This window comes from Trachurus trachurus (genome assembly GCF_905171665.1).
Source record: "Trachurus trachurus genome assembly, chromosome: 23".
NCBI classification, from domain to species: Eukaryota; Metazoa; Chordata; class Actinopteri; order Carangiformes; family Carangidae; genus Trachurus; species Trachurus trachurus.
The window spans coordinates 7764424-7782167 of record NC_139912.1 but is presented as its reverse complement, the minus strand read 5'-3'; the positions used below and the strand labels follow the sequence as shown (position 1 = coordinate 7782167).

The 17744-nt window shown below is 42.1% G+C and overlaps 1 protein-coding gene across 2 annotated transcripts; it reads left to right on the top strand.

The window, feature by feature from the left end:
* The first annotated feature begins 479 nt into the window (after positions 1-479).
* On the top strand, positions 480-15599 carry mtpn (myotrophin). Of its 2 annotated transcripts, XM_083999706.1 has the most exons (5): positions 480-859; positions 5286-5399; positions 6299-6382; positions 14189-14305; positions 14923-15599. In XM_083999706.1, the coding sequence occupies exons 1-4, from the start codon at positions 788-790 to the stop codon at positions 14273-14275; spliced, it is 357 nt and encodes a 118-aa protein (XP_083855832.1). In that variant the 5' UTR covers positions 480-787; the 3' UTR covers positions 14276-14305; positions 14923-15599. The 2 variants fall into 2 exon arrangements, with proteins under 2 accessions (XP_083855832.1, XP_083855831.1); XM_083999705.1 differs by having other exon boundaries at positions 14189-15599.
* The last annotated feature ends 2145 nt before the right edge of the window (positions 15600-17744 follow it).

The following is a 17744-nucleotide window of genomic DNA, read 5'->3' as shown; positions in this document are numbered from 1 at the left end:
GGGAGTTTATTACAGTACATTTTGTGTGGCATGAGATTTTGCAATAAGAATCAGTGAAAGTGTGGAAACAACTCTTTTGTTCCCCCTGCTTTATTGGCAACAACACAGGAGTATACACACGACACGGATGAATACAAACAAGGATAAGTGTATGCAACATTAATACAAAAACATACAATCATAAACAAAGAGAGAGAGAGAAAAAGAGAAAACAGTTATTCAATGAATATTTTGTAAAGCTTACAGAGATCACATGTTTTAACAGCTTTTTTATTTTCACAATCACATATAATGGAGATATATTGTTTAACATATGCAGGCAGTTCCAGAAAATGTGGTTTCTGCTTCTTTCCTGAAAATTTAGATTTGTGAATGTAAAAGTATAGCCAGTGTGGAAACAACTCGTTTTCACCGTAGGTCCCCAAACGCAACGTCAAGCTTTCCCCCCACTTAAACGTTGATTTCCGGGTAACGGCATCGGAAACACTTCTGGCTCGCAAAAAGGCGGATCCCTATCTGTTACTTTGCCTTTCAGAACTTCTTTTGAAGCTATTTTTGCCCCCAGCGGATCCCAATTATTCGGCAAATCCCACTAAAATCGCTTCCTGGAGTGTTACAGCAGCGTTGTTATTCAGTCGAGCTGTCGGCAGAGAGAGTTTTTTTTCCCCCACAGCAGCAGCTCCGGCTCTTAGCATTAGCATCCAACTTGACAACTGCTTTGCTGCTGCAGCACAGCAACAGGGGAGGAAGCAGGCAGCACCGGGGGAAGAAAAACACACAGATAAAGATGGGAGATAAAGAGCTGATGTGGGCTTTGAAAAACGGAGACCTGGACGAGGTGAAAGGCAAAGTGAAGACGGTAAGGACAGCCCTGATTTGACCCGTTAACTTACCGAGCGAGTTGTGTGCAACATTTTTTACTTGACAAGTGGCGGTTTAGCTCAACTAGCTAACTTAACGGTGACTGGAGTTTGAGGCAATGTAACATCAAATAGATATATGGGGGTTATAGATTAGTATTATTAACAGCATTTATGGGGCATTAACTGAGCGTTTAAGACGTTTCATTTCATTACAGGGCCGACGTATCTCGATTTATTAGCGTTTAATTATCTAACAAAGCCAAAAGAAACGCCTACTTAGCATAGTTAGCATCGTAGCAGTGCTACTCTCACCTGGAGAACAGGTAACGTAGAGGCTGACTGACTGGCTGTCATGCTAACTGTCTCTGCTGCTCCGGCCTTGTATGATTCATCATTTGTATTGCATATTATTAGCGTGATGTTTTTTGTTGTTGCTTTTTTTATTACGAAACCAATTCAACCTCTATCTGCAGAGAGCAACCTGTTGGTCAGCTAACAACAATAGCATCAGCTGGTACGTGGGGAGCACACACAGCTGAGTCCATTGTTATGTCAGCAGCAGCGGTGACAATAGTTTGTTTATTATGGTATATGACAATGTGTGTTATTACAAAGGCGAGTTTTTGTATGTTTGTTTTTTTTGCAAGCGCATTGTCAGATCAGTGTAGCTAAATGCTACCGAGCTAACCCACCACACCGGGTGGGCCCAGTCTCCGGCTCTGTCTGTCTGGTTAAGGTTGGTGGGCGGGGGTCTTCTCAGCTGGAGGCTCGGCTCCAGCAAATCTAGCGGAACATCTCATCCCAGCCTGTATTATATGTTTGGTGGAGACTGGAGAGAGAAAAATAAGATATAAAACCTCTTTCCCTGTCCACCTAAGTGGCTGCGAGGCCTGATTTCACCACAGAGCCTGAAGTGTCACTGTCTTCTTGTGGAAAGATTAAAAGCTCCTGTGCTTGCCTTTTGCTGAAGGAGGCCATTTTTGCTTGTACTCACAATAGCGTCATACTTATCATACTGGCTTATAAACAACAGCTGTCTAATCTTGATTGCATATCACAACTCTTATTCACCCATTCTCCATAAATAACCATACTTTTAGCTCAATACCTGAGGCAGGACTTCAGACTAACTTTTTTTTTTTTTTACTAGGAGCACAGTGGCCCTGATATAATTTTTTGGGGGCACACGCAGAAAATTTAGGGGCACACACTGTAAATCGACTTGCAAAGCAAATATTCACATTTCATTTTCCTCACATACGTTGGCCTGCCACCTGTAATGACAGATTCCAGCTTCTTTGAGTCACCACTTCCATGTTTCACCAGTGTTTAAAAAAAAAAGAGAGGCAAATTTACTGGTTGCACATGTGCAAGTGGATGAAAAATGTACTAATTTTAGTGACAAAATGCCTCCATTTAGGGGCAGTCTGGAGCCCTGACCTGAGGACTTTACAGCAGCTGAATACGTTAATGATTTAATCACAATTCACTTTTATTATTTTGCACCCATGTGTAAAGTACTCCCCAGTTTAAGTTTTGAACTGCACGAAGAGTATGTCAGTTTGTCATCAATAGTTGATCAATAGTTTGTCAAACACTTAAACCCCTGCAGAGTTTCCAGTAGTATCACGTTTTAATGGGTATTAAGTGTCAAAACTCAACCAGTTTAATCCACTTCCCTCGTCACTCATGTGCTTATCAGTTAATTCAAAGCACACACACTTTATCCACAGACAGATTTGGAGTCGTAAGCAACTTTCTAAGTGCAGCGATTGTTTTTTTTGTTTTTTTTTATAGGTCTATAGTTCCCCGCCTGTTGACATCTATGTAAAAACCAGAACTATCTTGTTCAAACTTGACTAGAAAACTTGATAGTTTGATACTTGATCATTTTTGGCCCAGGTACAAGATACGCTTGCGTGTTGGGGCCAACTTTTGTATTGGTATCATCTCATTTATAATCCATCATTACACATAATATATCAAAGGTCGTGATTACAGTTCGACTCTTGCATTTGAGATTCTCCAAATGTACTTATTATTATGGATTAATTTTTCCATCCGCAAGCAGTGTTTTCTCATTTCTGATGGTTTTATTGTAACTCATAATCATTTCATTACCTACACAAGTCTGGGTATAAACAACTGCGGTGAACTCTCCCTGTTCTACAGCGCAAATGAAAAGTATTTGAATTTCATCAGCCATTGGAGGCTGCATTTAAACACTATTAGAGGAGGTCGAGGTTCAACATCCATCATTGCTAATGGTTTCAGCGGGAACGGGTGTAAAATGAATCGTCCTCAGAGTGTTGTACTTGACCTTCAGTAGAGTTTGTGCATACAAGTGAGAGAGTGGCAATCGGAGGCCGTCAGTGGTGCAGTTACAGACACGAACAGGTGCTAGTGTGCATATGGTCACATAGATTCTAACGCAGGAAAAAGGAAACGAGGACGGAATAAAGAATATTTGCTGATGTTTGCAAATAATTTAATTTCTGTTAGAGTCATTTACAGTGACAGTCAATAGAGACAAAGTGTACACAACATAAATGCTAGTGTACTGTATTTCCTTTAATGTGTCCTTTAGCCACGGTACATAACAGTAATTCAGCCATAATTAATCACTAAAGAGCTGAAGTCAGAGTAGATGTGTTCAGAAATGTGTATTATTAACCATAATGTACTGTCTAGGACTAGAGAAGGTCAATATTTAAACTGTGTCATATTAATACTTGTATAAATCCGTGTCTGTTCAGTATTGTATTAACAGCACACAGTGTCTCTCAGTCTGATTTCCCATTCCTTCCTTTGATTGGCATCTCAGCTGTATTACATTTTCTGTTATAGAGGCCCTAGAGCAACCAGGTAGCCAAGGTAGCTCTGTCATCCCCAGCTCAGGTGGTTTAACAAGAGGGTCTTGTGTAACAAGATATACCTGTATCCTTTAGGGCCTCTCTGCAACTTCTACTCTATATTCTCCTATGAAGGACAGATTCCTGAGCTAATTAATGGTGGGGTTTTTTTCCCCAGAAATCATAAAGGTAGGGTTGGAGATCCTATTTTGGAGCATTCCTTACGAAATTGTTTGAAATCCTCTTCACACTCCGATTGCAACCAATTAATTACGGTAAATGCTTTTTCACAAAAGTGAAAGAAGGCGTCCACAGGTGCAGGTGCATATATACCTGAAGATGCATACCTGCAAACTCAGAAGGGTTGAAAAGGGTGAGTAACTAAACCCCTGTAGGGGGGTCTGACCCCCCCCCCCCCCCCCCCCCCCCAGAAAAATGCTGTGATTTTAACAAGTATATGAAGCATTCTGATGTACTCTGAGAAGAAGATAAAGGTAACAGACAATATTTGCTTCAGTTTTTAAAAAAGCACATTTAGTACTGACTGAGGTTCCTATCATTGTAAGGCAACAAGGCAAGAATGAAACTTAATGGTGCAACGCAGACATGCACGGGAAAAAAGGAAACCGAATGCACGGAGCGCGGCCACTCGGCGTCAGTCGCAGAGAAGAGGAGAAATGTATTGTAATGAATGTAGCCTAATGAAACAATAGCAACGCATTAAATGTATATAGGTCCTTTAGATTAAAATAAACATGAGGCTAAATGGCGGATTAAAAAAAAAAATACAACTTGAATTGCTGGGTGGGGGTCCCGTTGGGAGGGCGGGGGTGACTGTTGGGGAAACACTGTATTAGTTGTTTTCTTTCACATGAATGAGCCACGAGAAAAAGCTGGAGGAGTTAGTGACGCTGCACAGTGACACACGACTGTACCGCGGAAAGCTGCGTCGCTCACATTAACAATTGGTGATATTGCGCGAGCGCGATACCTTCTACCTTGTTGCGTGTTCCTGCGCTCTGGAGCTGTGGCTTCAGAGAGAAGTCTGAGGAAAGGGGCTCAGACTTTTGACTCATGTATTTTCAAATTGTGGCCTGCTAGAACCGCTTTCCCAGGATCCCTAACCCTACCTTTAATCTTAGTGCAGTTAATAATTTAATCATGTACAGTCTATAAGAAAGTTAAAACTGACAGCCACCACTGTGATTGATGCATCTCCTACTGGGTATTATCAGTAGAGGTACACACTCCTGTCCTGTGTGTGTGGTAAGGGGATTACAAAAGGTGGTAGTGCATGTGTGTGTGTCTGTCTTTTCTCCTGACTGCAAGGTTGACAGTCTGAGCTTTAACAGCACCTCAGTAGGGAAGTGAAGGGGAAGGGCTGGTGTGCACGTAATGGTCTGACACTAAGTTTCATCGGGAGCATGAAGCAACAGTGATTGCTCCAGTTTTGAAGTAAAAGGGACTTGTCGGATCTCCCCTTTAACGCACAGTGACGTCTTGTACCAGCATGGAGTTTATTTCTTTCAGCTCTGTCATAAATGTGCCGTGGTTCTCTCTCTCCTCCCAGGCCGAGGATGCGAACCGGACCCTGGACGGTGGAAGGAAGCCTCTGCACTACGCCGCCGACAACGGGCAAACAGATGTGGTGGAGTTCCTCATTTCTCAGGGCGCTGATGTCAATGTAAGAGCCACGACACCCACAGCGCCTTCTTTTTGCATTAATTTGCCTGCTGTCCAGGGCTGCAAACAGCATCTGTATCTGCAGCCCCACACACACACACACACACACACACACACACGGACCGCCTTCGCCCTCTGTCAAAGTGTTGATGTTATCGGACTGCTATCAATTTGTTTAAACTAAAGCAGGCTCGCTGTTAAAAACCAGTTGTCATGTGCTTTTTCTGGGATGGCCAGACCTCACACTTAGCCTGACTGACACCCTGAGCCTGAATAGTCTGTTAGTCTGCTATTGTTGTAGTAGATTGATCTGTATCCATTCACTAGGGCACTTACTCATCCATCAGTATTAACTTCTGTGATTTGGATGGAGCTCCTCTGTAATTTCCAGCTTTTTTTTTTTTTTTTTTTTCCCCAAAGGTCTCGTGTGCCTGTTCAATAACCTGTAGAATTGTTTGTGCAGAGCAGCATGAATCTTTGGAACTCTTCGAACATGTTTGGCCATTAAGGGGGCGAAGCCAACATCGGAGAAACGATTTACTTCCAGGCAGCCACATTAGCAAGATGCATGTTAGATCGGCTAAACACACACACAACATCCAATGTAAAGTAAAACTTGCTTGAAAAATAGATCTTTGTCTGGCTTTGTTTACGCAGTTCTCTGTTGATAACAGGAACATGGAGCGATAAATGTAGTGTGTAAGCGCAGTGTGCTTTCACTTAATTTCTGGATACGATAAGAAAGTAAGTTAAACTTCTCTCACCAGAGTTTTTTTCTTATATATATATATATTTTTTTTTTTATTAAAAAAAGATGGATGTTCCTCCACTAATATGAGCTTATCTCCCCCTTTTTTATTTTTTTATGTCTGCCACTCATGTCTTTCACTCTCCTCACAGGCTTCCGACAAACACGGGTTAACTCCACTGCTCGCCGCCTGTTATGAGGGTCACGTCTCCTGTGTCAAGGTCCTGCTAGAAAAGGTTGGTACTCTGATTCCAGCATGCATGCGTTCATTCATTCATTCATTCATTCATACATACTTATGCATCTGCCCCGGTGTCCTTCACCCATCGGTGCATGTTAATGTGTCAGAGAGGCTCCGCGAGTGCTGATGAGGTAACTCACTGGACAATAGGTCCTTTAACACAGTCGTGTGGAGGCCGTGCTGGAATGTTCATACGGCGTTCGTTCACACAAGTATCGCTGCTGTTCACTTGTTTTTGTGTTTGTGTTTTTTGAGCACTGTCATTCATGGGTCTTCCATGTAAATCTCTGCACCATCCTCCTGTTGTTGAGCTCTGGAACGGCGCGCAGGTGACAAAGTGAAGGGAAAAACCCGAGTAAACAAGTGGAGAGACATGACGAATGTGCAGCGCACGGTACAATTTAAGAATTAAACATCCAATTGTGCACTGTGGCAGCGATAAACCCTGCAATAGAGCCTGATAGAACTGTGTTTGTATCAAAAGGAAAAGATATAAGCATTGCTGAGGCCTGGAGGTAGGAGAATCAGCAGTAGCAACAGTGACTAAAGTGACATCTAAATCTTTGGCAAAGGCGAAACATTTGAGTTCAGTGGTGCAAAAACCACAGAAATGTGGTCGGATGAGACCTCTGCACTGACGGGGGCTGTGTGACGCTTTGGGCTGCGTTTTGCTGCTCTGTTTTGAGTCCACTCAGAGGGAAGGGCCACTGCACATCCACACAAAGTTGTTCCGGGTGATGAATTATTTCTATCCTGGTGGGAGTGATCTCTTCAAGGATAACAGTGCCCCCAACCACAGGTTACAAAGGGGTCAGCGAATGGTTTGATTAGTAAGAAAAAGTGATGACCTCCCGTCAGCCGGATCTCAACACCTATGGGAGATTTTGAATCGATGTGTTCGACTGCACTCTCAACCAATATCATCAGAGCAGCAGTTGAGGGGAACGTATATAATGGAGGGCCAGTATCCGTCCCTCTGGTGGAGTCTGCTGTTGTGGTTTGCACGTGGTAACACAACAACTTACATCCTGTCAGATAGACTCACATGGACACACAGGCACTGCTGTGAGCAGAGAAACAACGCAGCTGTCTTGTAATACAACTGAATAACAAGCATATCATAATAAACGTCCAATCGGATCAGCCTCATCCAGCAGAGCAGGAGAAAACACACCAGTGCAGTTCCAGCACAGTCTGTCAGTGTTTGACCCCACAAGTGCACACACCTACATGACAGATCACCTGCTCCTCTGGTGGTGGAGTTTTGTTTCTCTGTGGCCAAAATGAGTCAGACTGCAGTGGAACTGATGCCCCCGCGGACAGTGAATGTCACACAGAGGAGGGCCACAATAGGTCGTCTTTCACCACCTCCTACAGTTATGTTTCTATGGCACCCTTCAGTCATTAAACATTTAAGATGTAAGAAGGTTGTTTTTTTTACAGCTGAAAATCTTTCTTGACATTATTAATGATTTCATATCTGTTGCTTGGCCTGTCAATCAAATATTTCAGGTTGCACATCCTGCGCTAAAAATACCAAGTTAGTTTTTCACTCTTGGTTGAAACGTAGTAAATGGCACAAGGTCAGCACCACAGTGAGAAAACCGCCTTCGGCTTAAAGGAGCAGCATGATGTCACTGAGTTTCTGCTCGCTCGCATTCTTTACAGTGGAAGTCTGCTGCAAGCCGAGATGTGTATACGAGCAGGCGAGACGGAGAGAGAGAGAGAGATATTTGAGGGACGAGGGTGAGTAAGCAGCTGTCTTGTTCCCAGCCAGGCTAAATGAGGCAGGGTAAATGAAAGCTCCTCTACAGAGTTGTTTCACGGTAGCATCATCTTGGCTCAACGAAAGTAATGGAAGAGGGGAGGAGGCATTTACAAGCTCAGCCACACCACCGAGTAGAGTCGTTTTTTTTTTTTCTTCTTCTTCTTTACAATCTCCGTACCACTCGGGCAGAGTTTTCAATCACTTCACAGTTTTTCCAATGCTCTCTGAAGCAGACGTTTTAAAAAGGAAATAGTGGTCTATGTACGGGAAACACCCGGTAGTAGGTTTTTGAGAGACACTTGCGTGGTACTCCACTGTTTACTTATTCCTGTTGGCATCGGCTGTATTAATCCCCCACAGCCACTGGCCCCAGCCCCCACGCATCTATCAGCCAGCAGCTGGCCCGCTGCACTCAGCTGGCCGTCAGGACTGTTGGCTCAAAGATAAACTGAAGGAAGCAGCCAGTGCCAATAAGAAAAAAAATGATAATAATAATTTTACTACTTGGTAAGTTCTTGGTAGTTTGGGTATTTTAATTGTTCTGATGCTGCTTGTTTGGGCTTCGTCTTTAGTCTTTGGTCTGTAATGCCGCTTTTCCACTACACAGTCACAGCACGGCTTGGTTTAGGTGCTTTTCCATTACAGCTGAGTTCTTCATAGTTCCTCCACAGCGGGGGTCGTCGTCTCTCTCTCTCTTTTTTCGACCCTCTCGTCAGCTCCAAACACACTTGTCTGCACTTCGATTACGGACCACAGCGTGAAGTCATTTAACTCGCATGAAAGAATAACAACAGTCTCAGTACAGATCAGTGGTCACTGTTGTTGGTGTGTTTTTAAATTTAGCGGGTTTGATTTTCGTGTCGGAAGTCACGCTCGACAGCGCTCTGGCCAATCAGTGGAAGGCAGTCGGCTGATGTCACGTTTGGTATCGCTTCGGTTCACTTGGAACCAGGGCTGAGGGCAAAAAAGTACCAGGTACTAGTGGAAAAGCAAAAAAACTGAGTAGAGCCGTGCCGTACCGCGCTAGTGGAAAAGCAGCAGAAGTGATCAGCTGTTTTCTATAAGTAATAAATACATTTAATTGGTGGTAACGCCTCAGCCTCACTTTGGATGCAGCTCTACCAAAAATGAGGAAATGTAGGCTGAAGTTCAAAGTCACATCTAGGCAATCTGCCAAATGACACGTTTTGACATCTGCAAGTTTTTAATATCTCATCGTCACATGTCGCTGTCGCACCACAATGAAAACCAGTATCCTGTCCTTTTTAAAGAACATTAATAAATAAACGCAATGACTTGCAATGTTTTTTCTCTATTTCTTAGCTACAGTGTCTATCGCCTCACTGCGTCCTCCTGAAAGCCAGAGGCTCCTCCACACCTGAAACTGGCAGCTGTGCAAGTACACTCTGTGCAATAGAAACATTTAAGCCCCTTATGGGGACCCCTCTCCTAAAAAAAGCCTTTGTTTGTGGTATCATATGCAGCCGTAGCTCATCTCAACAGGGATTATAGTGGGAGGTGAAGATATGAACCAACCCACAGGTTCCCTCCTCACATGGACCGACTGTTCCCCAGACGCCACGAGATGCTGGTGTTGGCGATGAATTACGAAAAAGGCCATTTTAACCCCAGTAGGTGACCCAGCCGCACAATCCTGGCCAAGAGTGCTGACTGCAGCCCGGAGAGGCTGGCCAGTTAATTTTAAATCAACAATAAAAGGGCACACATGGGCATACACATACACACATGAATACACACACATCCTTTTATTCTATGAGGAACTGTGTGCACCATTGACTGGGGAAGAAATGCAGCTTTTCTTTTTTTTTTGCCAAGTCAGTTCCCATTTGTTGCTTTTTTCTTTTCAACCTGACCCTGTTAGGTTTCCTCCCTATTATTGTGTGTTCTTCATACACTAGAGGCAGAGGCCCCTTTTTTGTCCACAAGCACGAATTCAAAAATAAAACAGCCTCGAAGGTGTCATCACCATCATCCCTTGGACTTTGCCAACTTAACTTAAATCCCCCCGTGTTTTGTTTTGTGCTCCTGTAGCCGTAGCTTCGGTACATTGTCTTGTCTGGATAATGCTACACAAATAACTAAGATCAGGAAAGTAGCACTTTTGCTTTAGAAAAGTTGTTCAAAGTGATACGAATGGTGATTAAAACGAGATTCCAGTTGTGTAGTATAGAAACTTTGTACCTCTCACACAAAGGCAATATTAAAAAAACAAACTTTCACAAACTTAATTTGTCTTTTGTGCAGGGATTGTTCAAATAAAATACTTTCAACACAATACAAAGTGCAGCCGTAAGAGCTCTGATTCTTTCCACATGGCAAATCTGCAGAATAATATATTTTTTTATTGATTTCTTGATACGTGTATACATCAGAAAATAATAAAAGATATTACCCAGTGTAACTTCTAGGAGCTCCAAAACACAATATACTCAGCTCTTACTACTACCCGTAAGAAAGAAAACATCAAATCTTTAATTGTGAAGCTGTAACTGTAAATTATCAGAATGTTTTTTGCTTGGAGACTGAATTATTACAATTGATGCTGAATCATTTTGGCAACTGTAAGCAAAAGAGCCTTGCAACTTTCAAACTCCGGTCGGCCTAGATGACTTTTACAGAAGCAGGTTTCTCCATTTCAGCCAGAACCCTAGCCGACAGCCCGCTCCAATGCACAATCTCGTTGGCGTAGATAGAATTTGCCCTCTAACGGGTCGGTAGTAATGTTTGACTGCTGCCAGCGGGTCAATAGTCCGATCGGAGCAGTGCATTTCAAATAGATGTGGAGTGATGTTCTGGCCCAATATTTGAAGACTTAGCATGGGAGACCTTTCAGTTCCGTTCAGCGATGGTGTAATGAAAACTTAATGGACAGTTGGCAGGTCAGCGGCATTACATTACTGACCCAATGCTGCTTTGTATGGCTCCATAATCCAGGATGATGATGCATCTAAGTTTGACTGGAGAGACACCCCGGGAGTCTATTCTTATTCATTAGGCTGTCTCTCACTTGGCCACTGGCTTCTCGTTGACTGGATAATGTTTGGACAGTGAGGCGTTCATAAGGGGTCATTATTCAAGTTGGAGAAAGCTCATTACTGTAAGTGGTGTCAGGAGGATGCCACTGAGCTGGACGGCCATTGGGGATTTCACGGTGGATCCTGAGAGGCAGTAACAGGCAGGAGGAAGAGCCAGAGCTATTATTGTAACTCTGCCATAAATGCCCACTGGGAGAATCTATGTGTTGCCCCCACCTACACTACTTTTTTTTTTTTTTTTAGGGGGGACCGTAAGAGTGATGACCATAAGGGAATGATCATTATGAGACTATTTTACTTCAGAAGCAGGACTATACCCACTGTATATAATTGTGTTTGTCAGATGGATGACTTGTTGGCTCCCATACAGACACTTTATTGATGTTGAAAGGGCTAAAGTCAAGGTGTAATGCTGCTCCCTGCCTTCTAAATGAGGCCTGCAGAGTGGACTACTACCTGGTCTGGTCTTGAACCAGCTACTAATGACTTCCCCAGAGCACCAAGACGAAGAAGAAGAAGACGAAGGGTGGAGGCTACGTTCTGTCTTCCCGTCTTCTCCCCTTTTCCCCTTGTATGCAGTGGAGCAGAGAGCTCCATGATTGGTTATCATATACCTGATCCGGGCGTGTCAGCAGCTGCTTGAAAAGTTAAACTGACACAACAAATACTTTATTACTATTGATGCTTTGATCGAGCCGTGTTTGTACGGACTAAAGAGAACAATAGTTCATATCAGAGAAACATTAAAACATTATCAGAAGAAGGAGAAGGATTCAGGTTTTTCCTCCCGGAGAACCTGACCTGTATCTGACAAGATGAATTACACTGAAGGAACCCTCTGTGCATTTGCAGATAAAATAAGAGAGGACGATCATTTATTTTTATCTCAAGTTTGAAGACGTGAGCTCCAAAGCTTGCCTTACGTTTCACACTGTGCTCATTTTTCCTGGATTTGAATCTCTGCCACACAAGGATGTTTGTTGAGATTTATGAGCGCTCTTGGCAGACTCAGACTACTTGCAGAACACCTGATGTTTGGTAACGATATGCAGATCTTTCAGGGGAGACTCCAGGAAGTTTAAAACACTCAGGGAATAAGAATCGGCAGAGTCATCAGGGTTAAAAACGTTACACAACATGGCTCGAGCATAACCAGACTGTTGACAGGTGCACACGTCTCAGAGATGCGAAGCATGTTATGAATTGACAAAAACTTGCTCCGAACTTTTTGTCTGTCGTCTCCTGACCAATTAGAGATGTAGATCTGACGGGTTACCCGCTCAGCCCTGGTAAATCTCTCCTGCTTGAGATGCGCTCGGCTGCTCCCGTGGCATGGAATTTGCACCCAGACAACCATCCTCGCACTGCAGGGGCACTTGAACTGGGTCACATTGTTTTTTGATGCCCTGCTTCTCCATGCAACAATAGACTCTCTCTGCCTTGGCTCTGTAAGCCCTTTGCTAAGAGGCTAAAGTTGGCAGGCCAAACAAAGGGACGTTTCTCCACTACATGCCCCTCAACTCCTCCGTCACCCATTAAATCTGTTGTCACTACATGTGCATTCAACACGTTCCCTGTCTGATCCCTTTATTTTTTTTAAACGTTTCTTCTTTGTCCTTAGTAATCCAAATGATTGCGTCCACTCCCATCTCTTTCACATTCACTCTGTCATCCCCCAGAGCTCAAATGGATTTGTGCCTCGCCCGTCTGTTACTTTGTTTTGCATGTGCCGTCTGGATAAAGATAGGCTGACAGGCCGAGTGCTCAGTGACTGAATTGTCAGAAAATAGAAGTGACAGAAGTTTCACTTTGTTTTAGTAAAATACCAGGGAAGCTGTTCAAGAAGGACCCTCCCAGATCCCCAATTCTTCTCACCATCTTCCTTTTCTCCCAATGTATGGGACTTTATGCATGATTAATTGATATGGATGAATATCAAAATGTGAAGCCCTAAGATTGAGGGGGTCGTATTTTTTTTAAGCCTGCTGATGTCATCAGTGTCTGTGTAAGAAACTACCCATTCTTTTGCATTGTAGTGGAGGAGACCAGAGATGGAATGTGCAGTCAGAAATTTGTATATTTGTCAAACATTATTTGTTCCACCATTTCAATAATTTCTTTTTAGATGTGAATTTCTGAAAATACAGGTAATACTCAGAAAATTAGAATATCGTGAAAACGTTCATTCATTTAAGTAATTCAACTTAAAAGGTGAAATGAATATATTATTTAGACTCATAACGGGCATTGCAAGATATTTCAAGCTTTTATTTGTTACAATTTTGATTATTATGGCTTACAGCTTATGAAAACCCCGAAATCAGAATCTCAAAAAATTTGAATATCGTGAAAAAGTTCAATGTTGTAGCTCAAATTGTCAGCCAATTAATCCAAAACACCTGCAAAGGGTTCCTGAGCCTTTAAAAGCTCTCTGTCTGGTTCAGTACAGTTCGCAATCATGGGGAAGTGAATGAACTTTTTCACGATATTCTAATTTTCTGAGTATTACCTGTACATTTGTTCAATTTTGAGTAATTCAGGGTTATTTTTAATGGGGGGACAAATTATTCTTCAGAAATTCAGAAATCGTCCCCCTCAGGATCTGCAACCATGCCACCAATAATAATCCAACTATCTATGAGTGAGATTGGATGATCCATGGGTGATACTGATCGTTCCAGTGGTTCAGTCTACTTAGGTTTGTAGTGTACTCAGGCCGCCAACAACCTGCAGCAAACACCGATAAAAAGAACCACAAAAAAATCATCCATAATCAGTCAACAACATGTGTCCCTATTTGTATGAAGAGGTTTTAATTAGTTTGGCGCCTCCTTAATAGCTGTGACTATTTGTTTCCAAGGGATTAAGAAAACCTTGCTCAAAGGATGCGCCTCACTCTAACCCCTGACCAGATGCGAGTAAGTCTTGGACGAACCCACTAAGCATATTTAATATTCATGTCCTCCTCTCTCCACAGGGTGCTGACAAGGACCGGAAAGGACCGGACGGCATGAGTGCCTTTGAAGCTGCCGAGAGCGAACACATGAAGGCCCTGCTCAAGTGAGACGCAGCGGTGTGGGAGGTGGCTGGACAGGTGGGTGAACGGACAGACAGATGGAGGCAGTGGTCCCCTGACAGAAGATGGACTCACCCCTTTTACCCTTATCAACCTCTGTCTTAACACTGCTTTTGTCTGTTTGTTGGAGGCTCATTTTGTCTGTCTGGTGATTTTCCTTTCATTTTTTTCTTTTCTTTTTTTTCTTTTCTCCCCCAAGTTTATTGGGATAGGATTTTTCTCTTCTCTTACCCTCTGTTTGTAGCCATTTAACAGAAGGACTTGTCAGTTATCGTCTCTCTTAGGGACCCATCATTAGGGGAGCGCTCTCATACCTGGAATCCTGAAACACTGCAAGACTAGAAATCAAACTCTATAATGTAAATGCAAAAGCTTAGCACTTAAACACACACCTCTCATTTTGCAGTTGTCTCTGTAAAACCGTTAAGTAATCAAATGGTAATGAATAGTGTGTTAATATTTTTTACAACTTCACTATGAGTATTGTATGGCCAGGGCTCAATCTCATGAACAGTAACTACACTGTACTATACTAGGTAGGTTTGAAAGAAAGGTTGTAAAGTTTCATTATATTAACCTTTCATTGTGTGTGGCCTCTTCCTCTACTTTGATTGCTCTTTTTTTTTTTTGAACAGACCAAACTGTCCCTCCGGTCCAATACTGAAATTTTGGAAATGGTTGGTGAGAGAGGTCCAGAGGCCAGTCCATATTTTCCTTTTCTACTTGGCCCTGTATCACTTACATATCAAATGGTGTTTTTTGACAAAAAAAAAAAAAAAAAAGGTTATTATGTTGGTAATGCATAAAAAGATATTGTGTATTCTTTGACCAATCACCATGCTGGCTAACTAGGAAGACTTGAATGTTGCAATTTTGAAAAATATGTTACTGAATCCCTTTTTTATTTTGAGGCGATATTCACGTAATAATAGGATGAGGAGTTTTAGAAATTGGTTAATTTTGTCAGCCCTAGAGTGAGATTTCAGAGCAAAGGATTCATCTTTTTTTGTTGCAGCTTCTCTGTGTATTTTGTAACTGAGGGGGCTCTGAATGAGGGGAGGGGGGAGTTGGAGTTGAAAACTGGATGGTGGGGGCCCGTTAATATTCCCCTTGCCTTGGATTTTGGTTAGAAGCCCTGCCTGTTTTCGCTGCATGTCAAAACTGCCTCTGCTTTTACTGCTATGAAACGGTCGCTGTCCTCTCTCGGTTGCTTTCAAATGAATTGCTACAATATAATGGACACACAAAAAAATGCTCTTGCTGACTTTGTTGTGACAAAAAGTCTGTAAAAAATGAAATAAAAATATCTATAAAAAAAAAAATCTTATTCTGAAAGTATTTTCTTTAAAACTTTTTTTAAATTTTTCCATTAAAAGTTGAGTCCTCCACAATAAAAGCATTGATATTCAACACTATCAACACATAACCAATATTATTTAAGTGTATGTTATGATTTTGCCTGCTGGTCAAGTATTTCTGAAATGATACATCCTCTACCAGATTATCACATGAATACGTGAGCAACGGGTAATTTTCCAGTAGAAAGGATGCCGTGCTGTTTGACAAACTCTACCTTTGGTATTTTCTCGTAGCCCTGGGCGATCTAATCAGTATCTGTGATTTCAGCAACTCCATCCCAAACAAAAAATAAAAAAAACAGCAGTGTCTAATCTTTGTTGTCGTACAAATCTTCTGCCTCGAGCTGTTCCATTATGAATCACAGACTGACTTTGACTCCCACTAGGTTTGTCTGGATTCAAATAAGCTCCATCTTCCATCACAACATTGCAGAAAAGCAGCTCTGCTCTATCCACGGGAAATTAGAGCAATCATATCTGGTATTGTAATAGTCGGTTTCATCCGGTAATTTTTGATATGCCACCACATCACAAATCTAAATCGTGACTCGCGAGGTAAAATCATTGCAAACACTGGCGGAAAGTTGTAATGAAGTTATTAAAATTGCCCTTTTAGCTAAAATTGGACACGGGCAGGTGCTGCAGCGCCGAAAACAAGACGTGTCTCGGGGGTCATGTTGGGTCAAAACCTCTCCTCAAATCTGAAAAACACCAGAGCAGCAGCAGTGTTATTGTGAGGAGCAACTATAGTGGTTCTGCTCCGTAGATTGTTAACAAGCTGGGTGACCTTGTAGTTCACATAAACCGTCCAGAAAACAGTGGAGTGTGATGATGAGGTTATGTGAGGTACCAGGTCTTATTGGTGTCAGAAGCAGCAGCGAGGCCATCACCCCAAAAATACTGTGGCTGTTCAAGTTAACACCATAATAATGGCTGATTAATGTACGTTCTGTTATATTGTTTTTTGGCCCGACCGACAGTTTGGATCAGTTGCCAGAAATTAAATTAATCCAATGGAAACTGTCTCTGCTAACGGTTACTTCTCTGGCATCTTTATTATTTGAACATACTTTTAATGCCAAATGCAATGAAGCCTTTGAGGTTTTCCAGTCAATGTCTGTCATTTTGGTTAATGTATAATTTAGTTAGATTCGCATAAAGCAAAGTGTATTTGGCCATTTAAAAGGAAATGCAAAATATCCCTTTTAAGGTAAGATTTTAAACTAATAAAATATGTGAGATTAAGTAGTGATTAAATTATGAATAACTACGGACACTCGTGCAATAAATCTTGATTAAATGTTTTGGATGTATTAGATTTATAATACTCAAAAATCACCCTAGTTGAGTTTGTGTGTAAGAAGTCAGTTGTTTAAAGGTGTTCAGAAAAGAAAAATGAATTTGAGCCCAAATGGGTCTTAACATTAGTGTAATAATAACTCATCTATCAGACGATGTAGGCCAAACTTTGTGCAAAATTCTATTTTCGAGTAAATCCGGGATGAAAGTGGGCTAGTTTTTTTTTCGCATTGGATAATGCAGGCGCACGGATTATGCGTCACGTTGCTCACGATTCATCAGCCACTGATATTGGATTCGTCATCCGTCAATCAAACGTCTGAGACACACACACACCGAGCTCAGTCTCGCCTAAACATTTAATATCCCGCCCGCTCGATAACGACCAATCAAATTCGTTTTCCTTACTCGGGTAAACTCGTGGAAGGAGACGCGACAAACAGGACGAACGGCCATTTCTGAACACCTTTAATGATTCGCAAACTGTACCTCCAATGGAAAGGACTATTTGACGGCAAGATAAAGCAGATAAGTTAATTAGAAATATAGCTCATACAATACTTCATACAATGGCCACGCCCACAGCAGCACATTGCTGAGCTTCTGAGTGCACCGATCTGAATCTGTTGTAGAGGTAAACGTCAAATAAGACATACCATCACTTTAAGGCCACACCACACTTCAGTTGAATATCAAAAATGAAATTCTATAACTCTAGTTCTCCTGTTGAGTCATTTTCATTCTCATTTCGCTCCAATTCAACTCGACATATTTGAAATCTTTGGAAACCTTTCAAATAA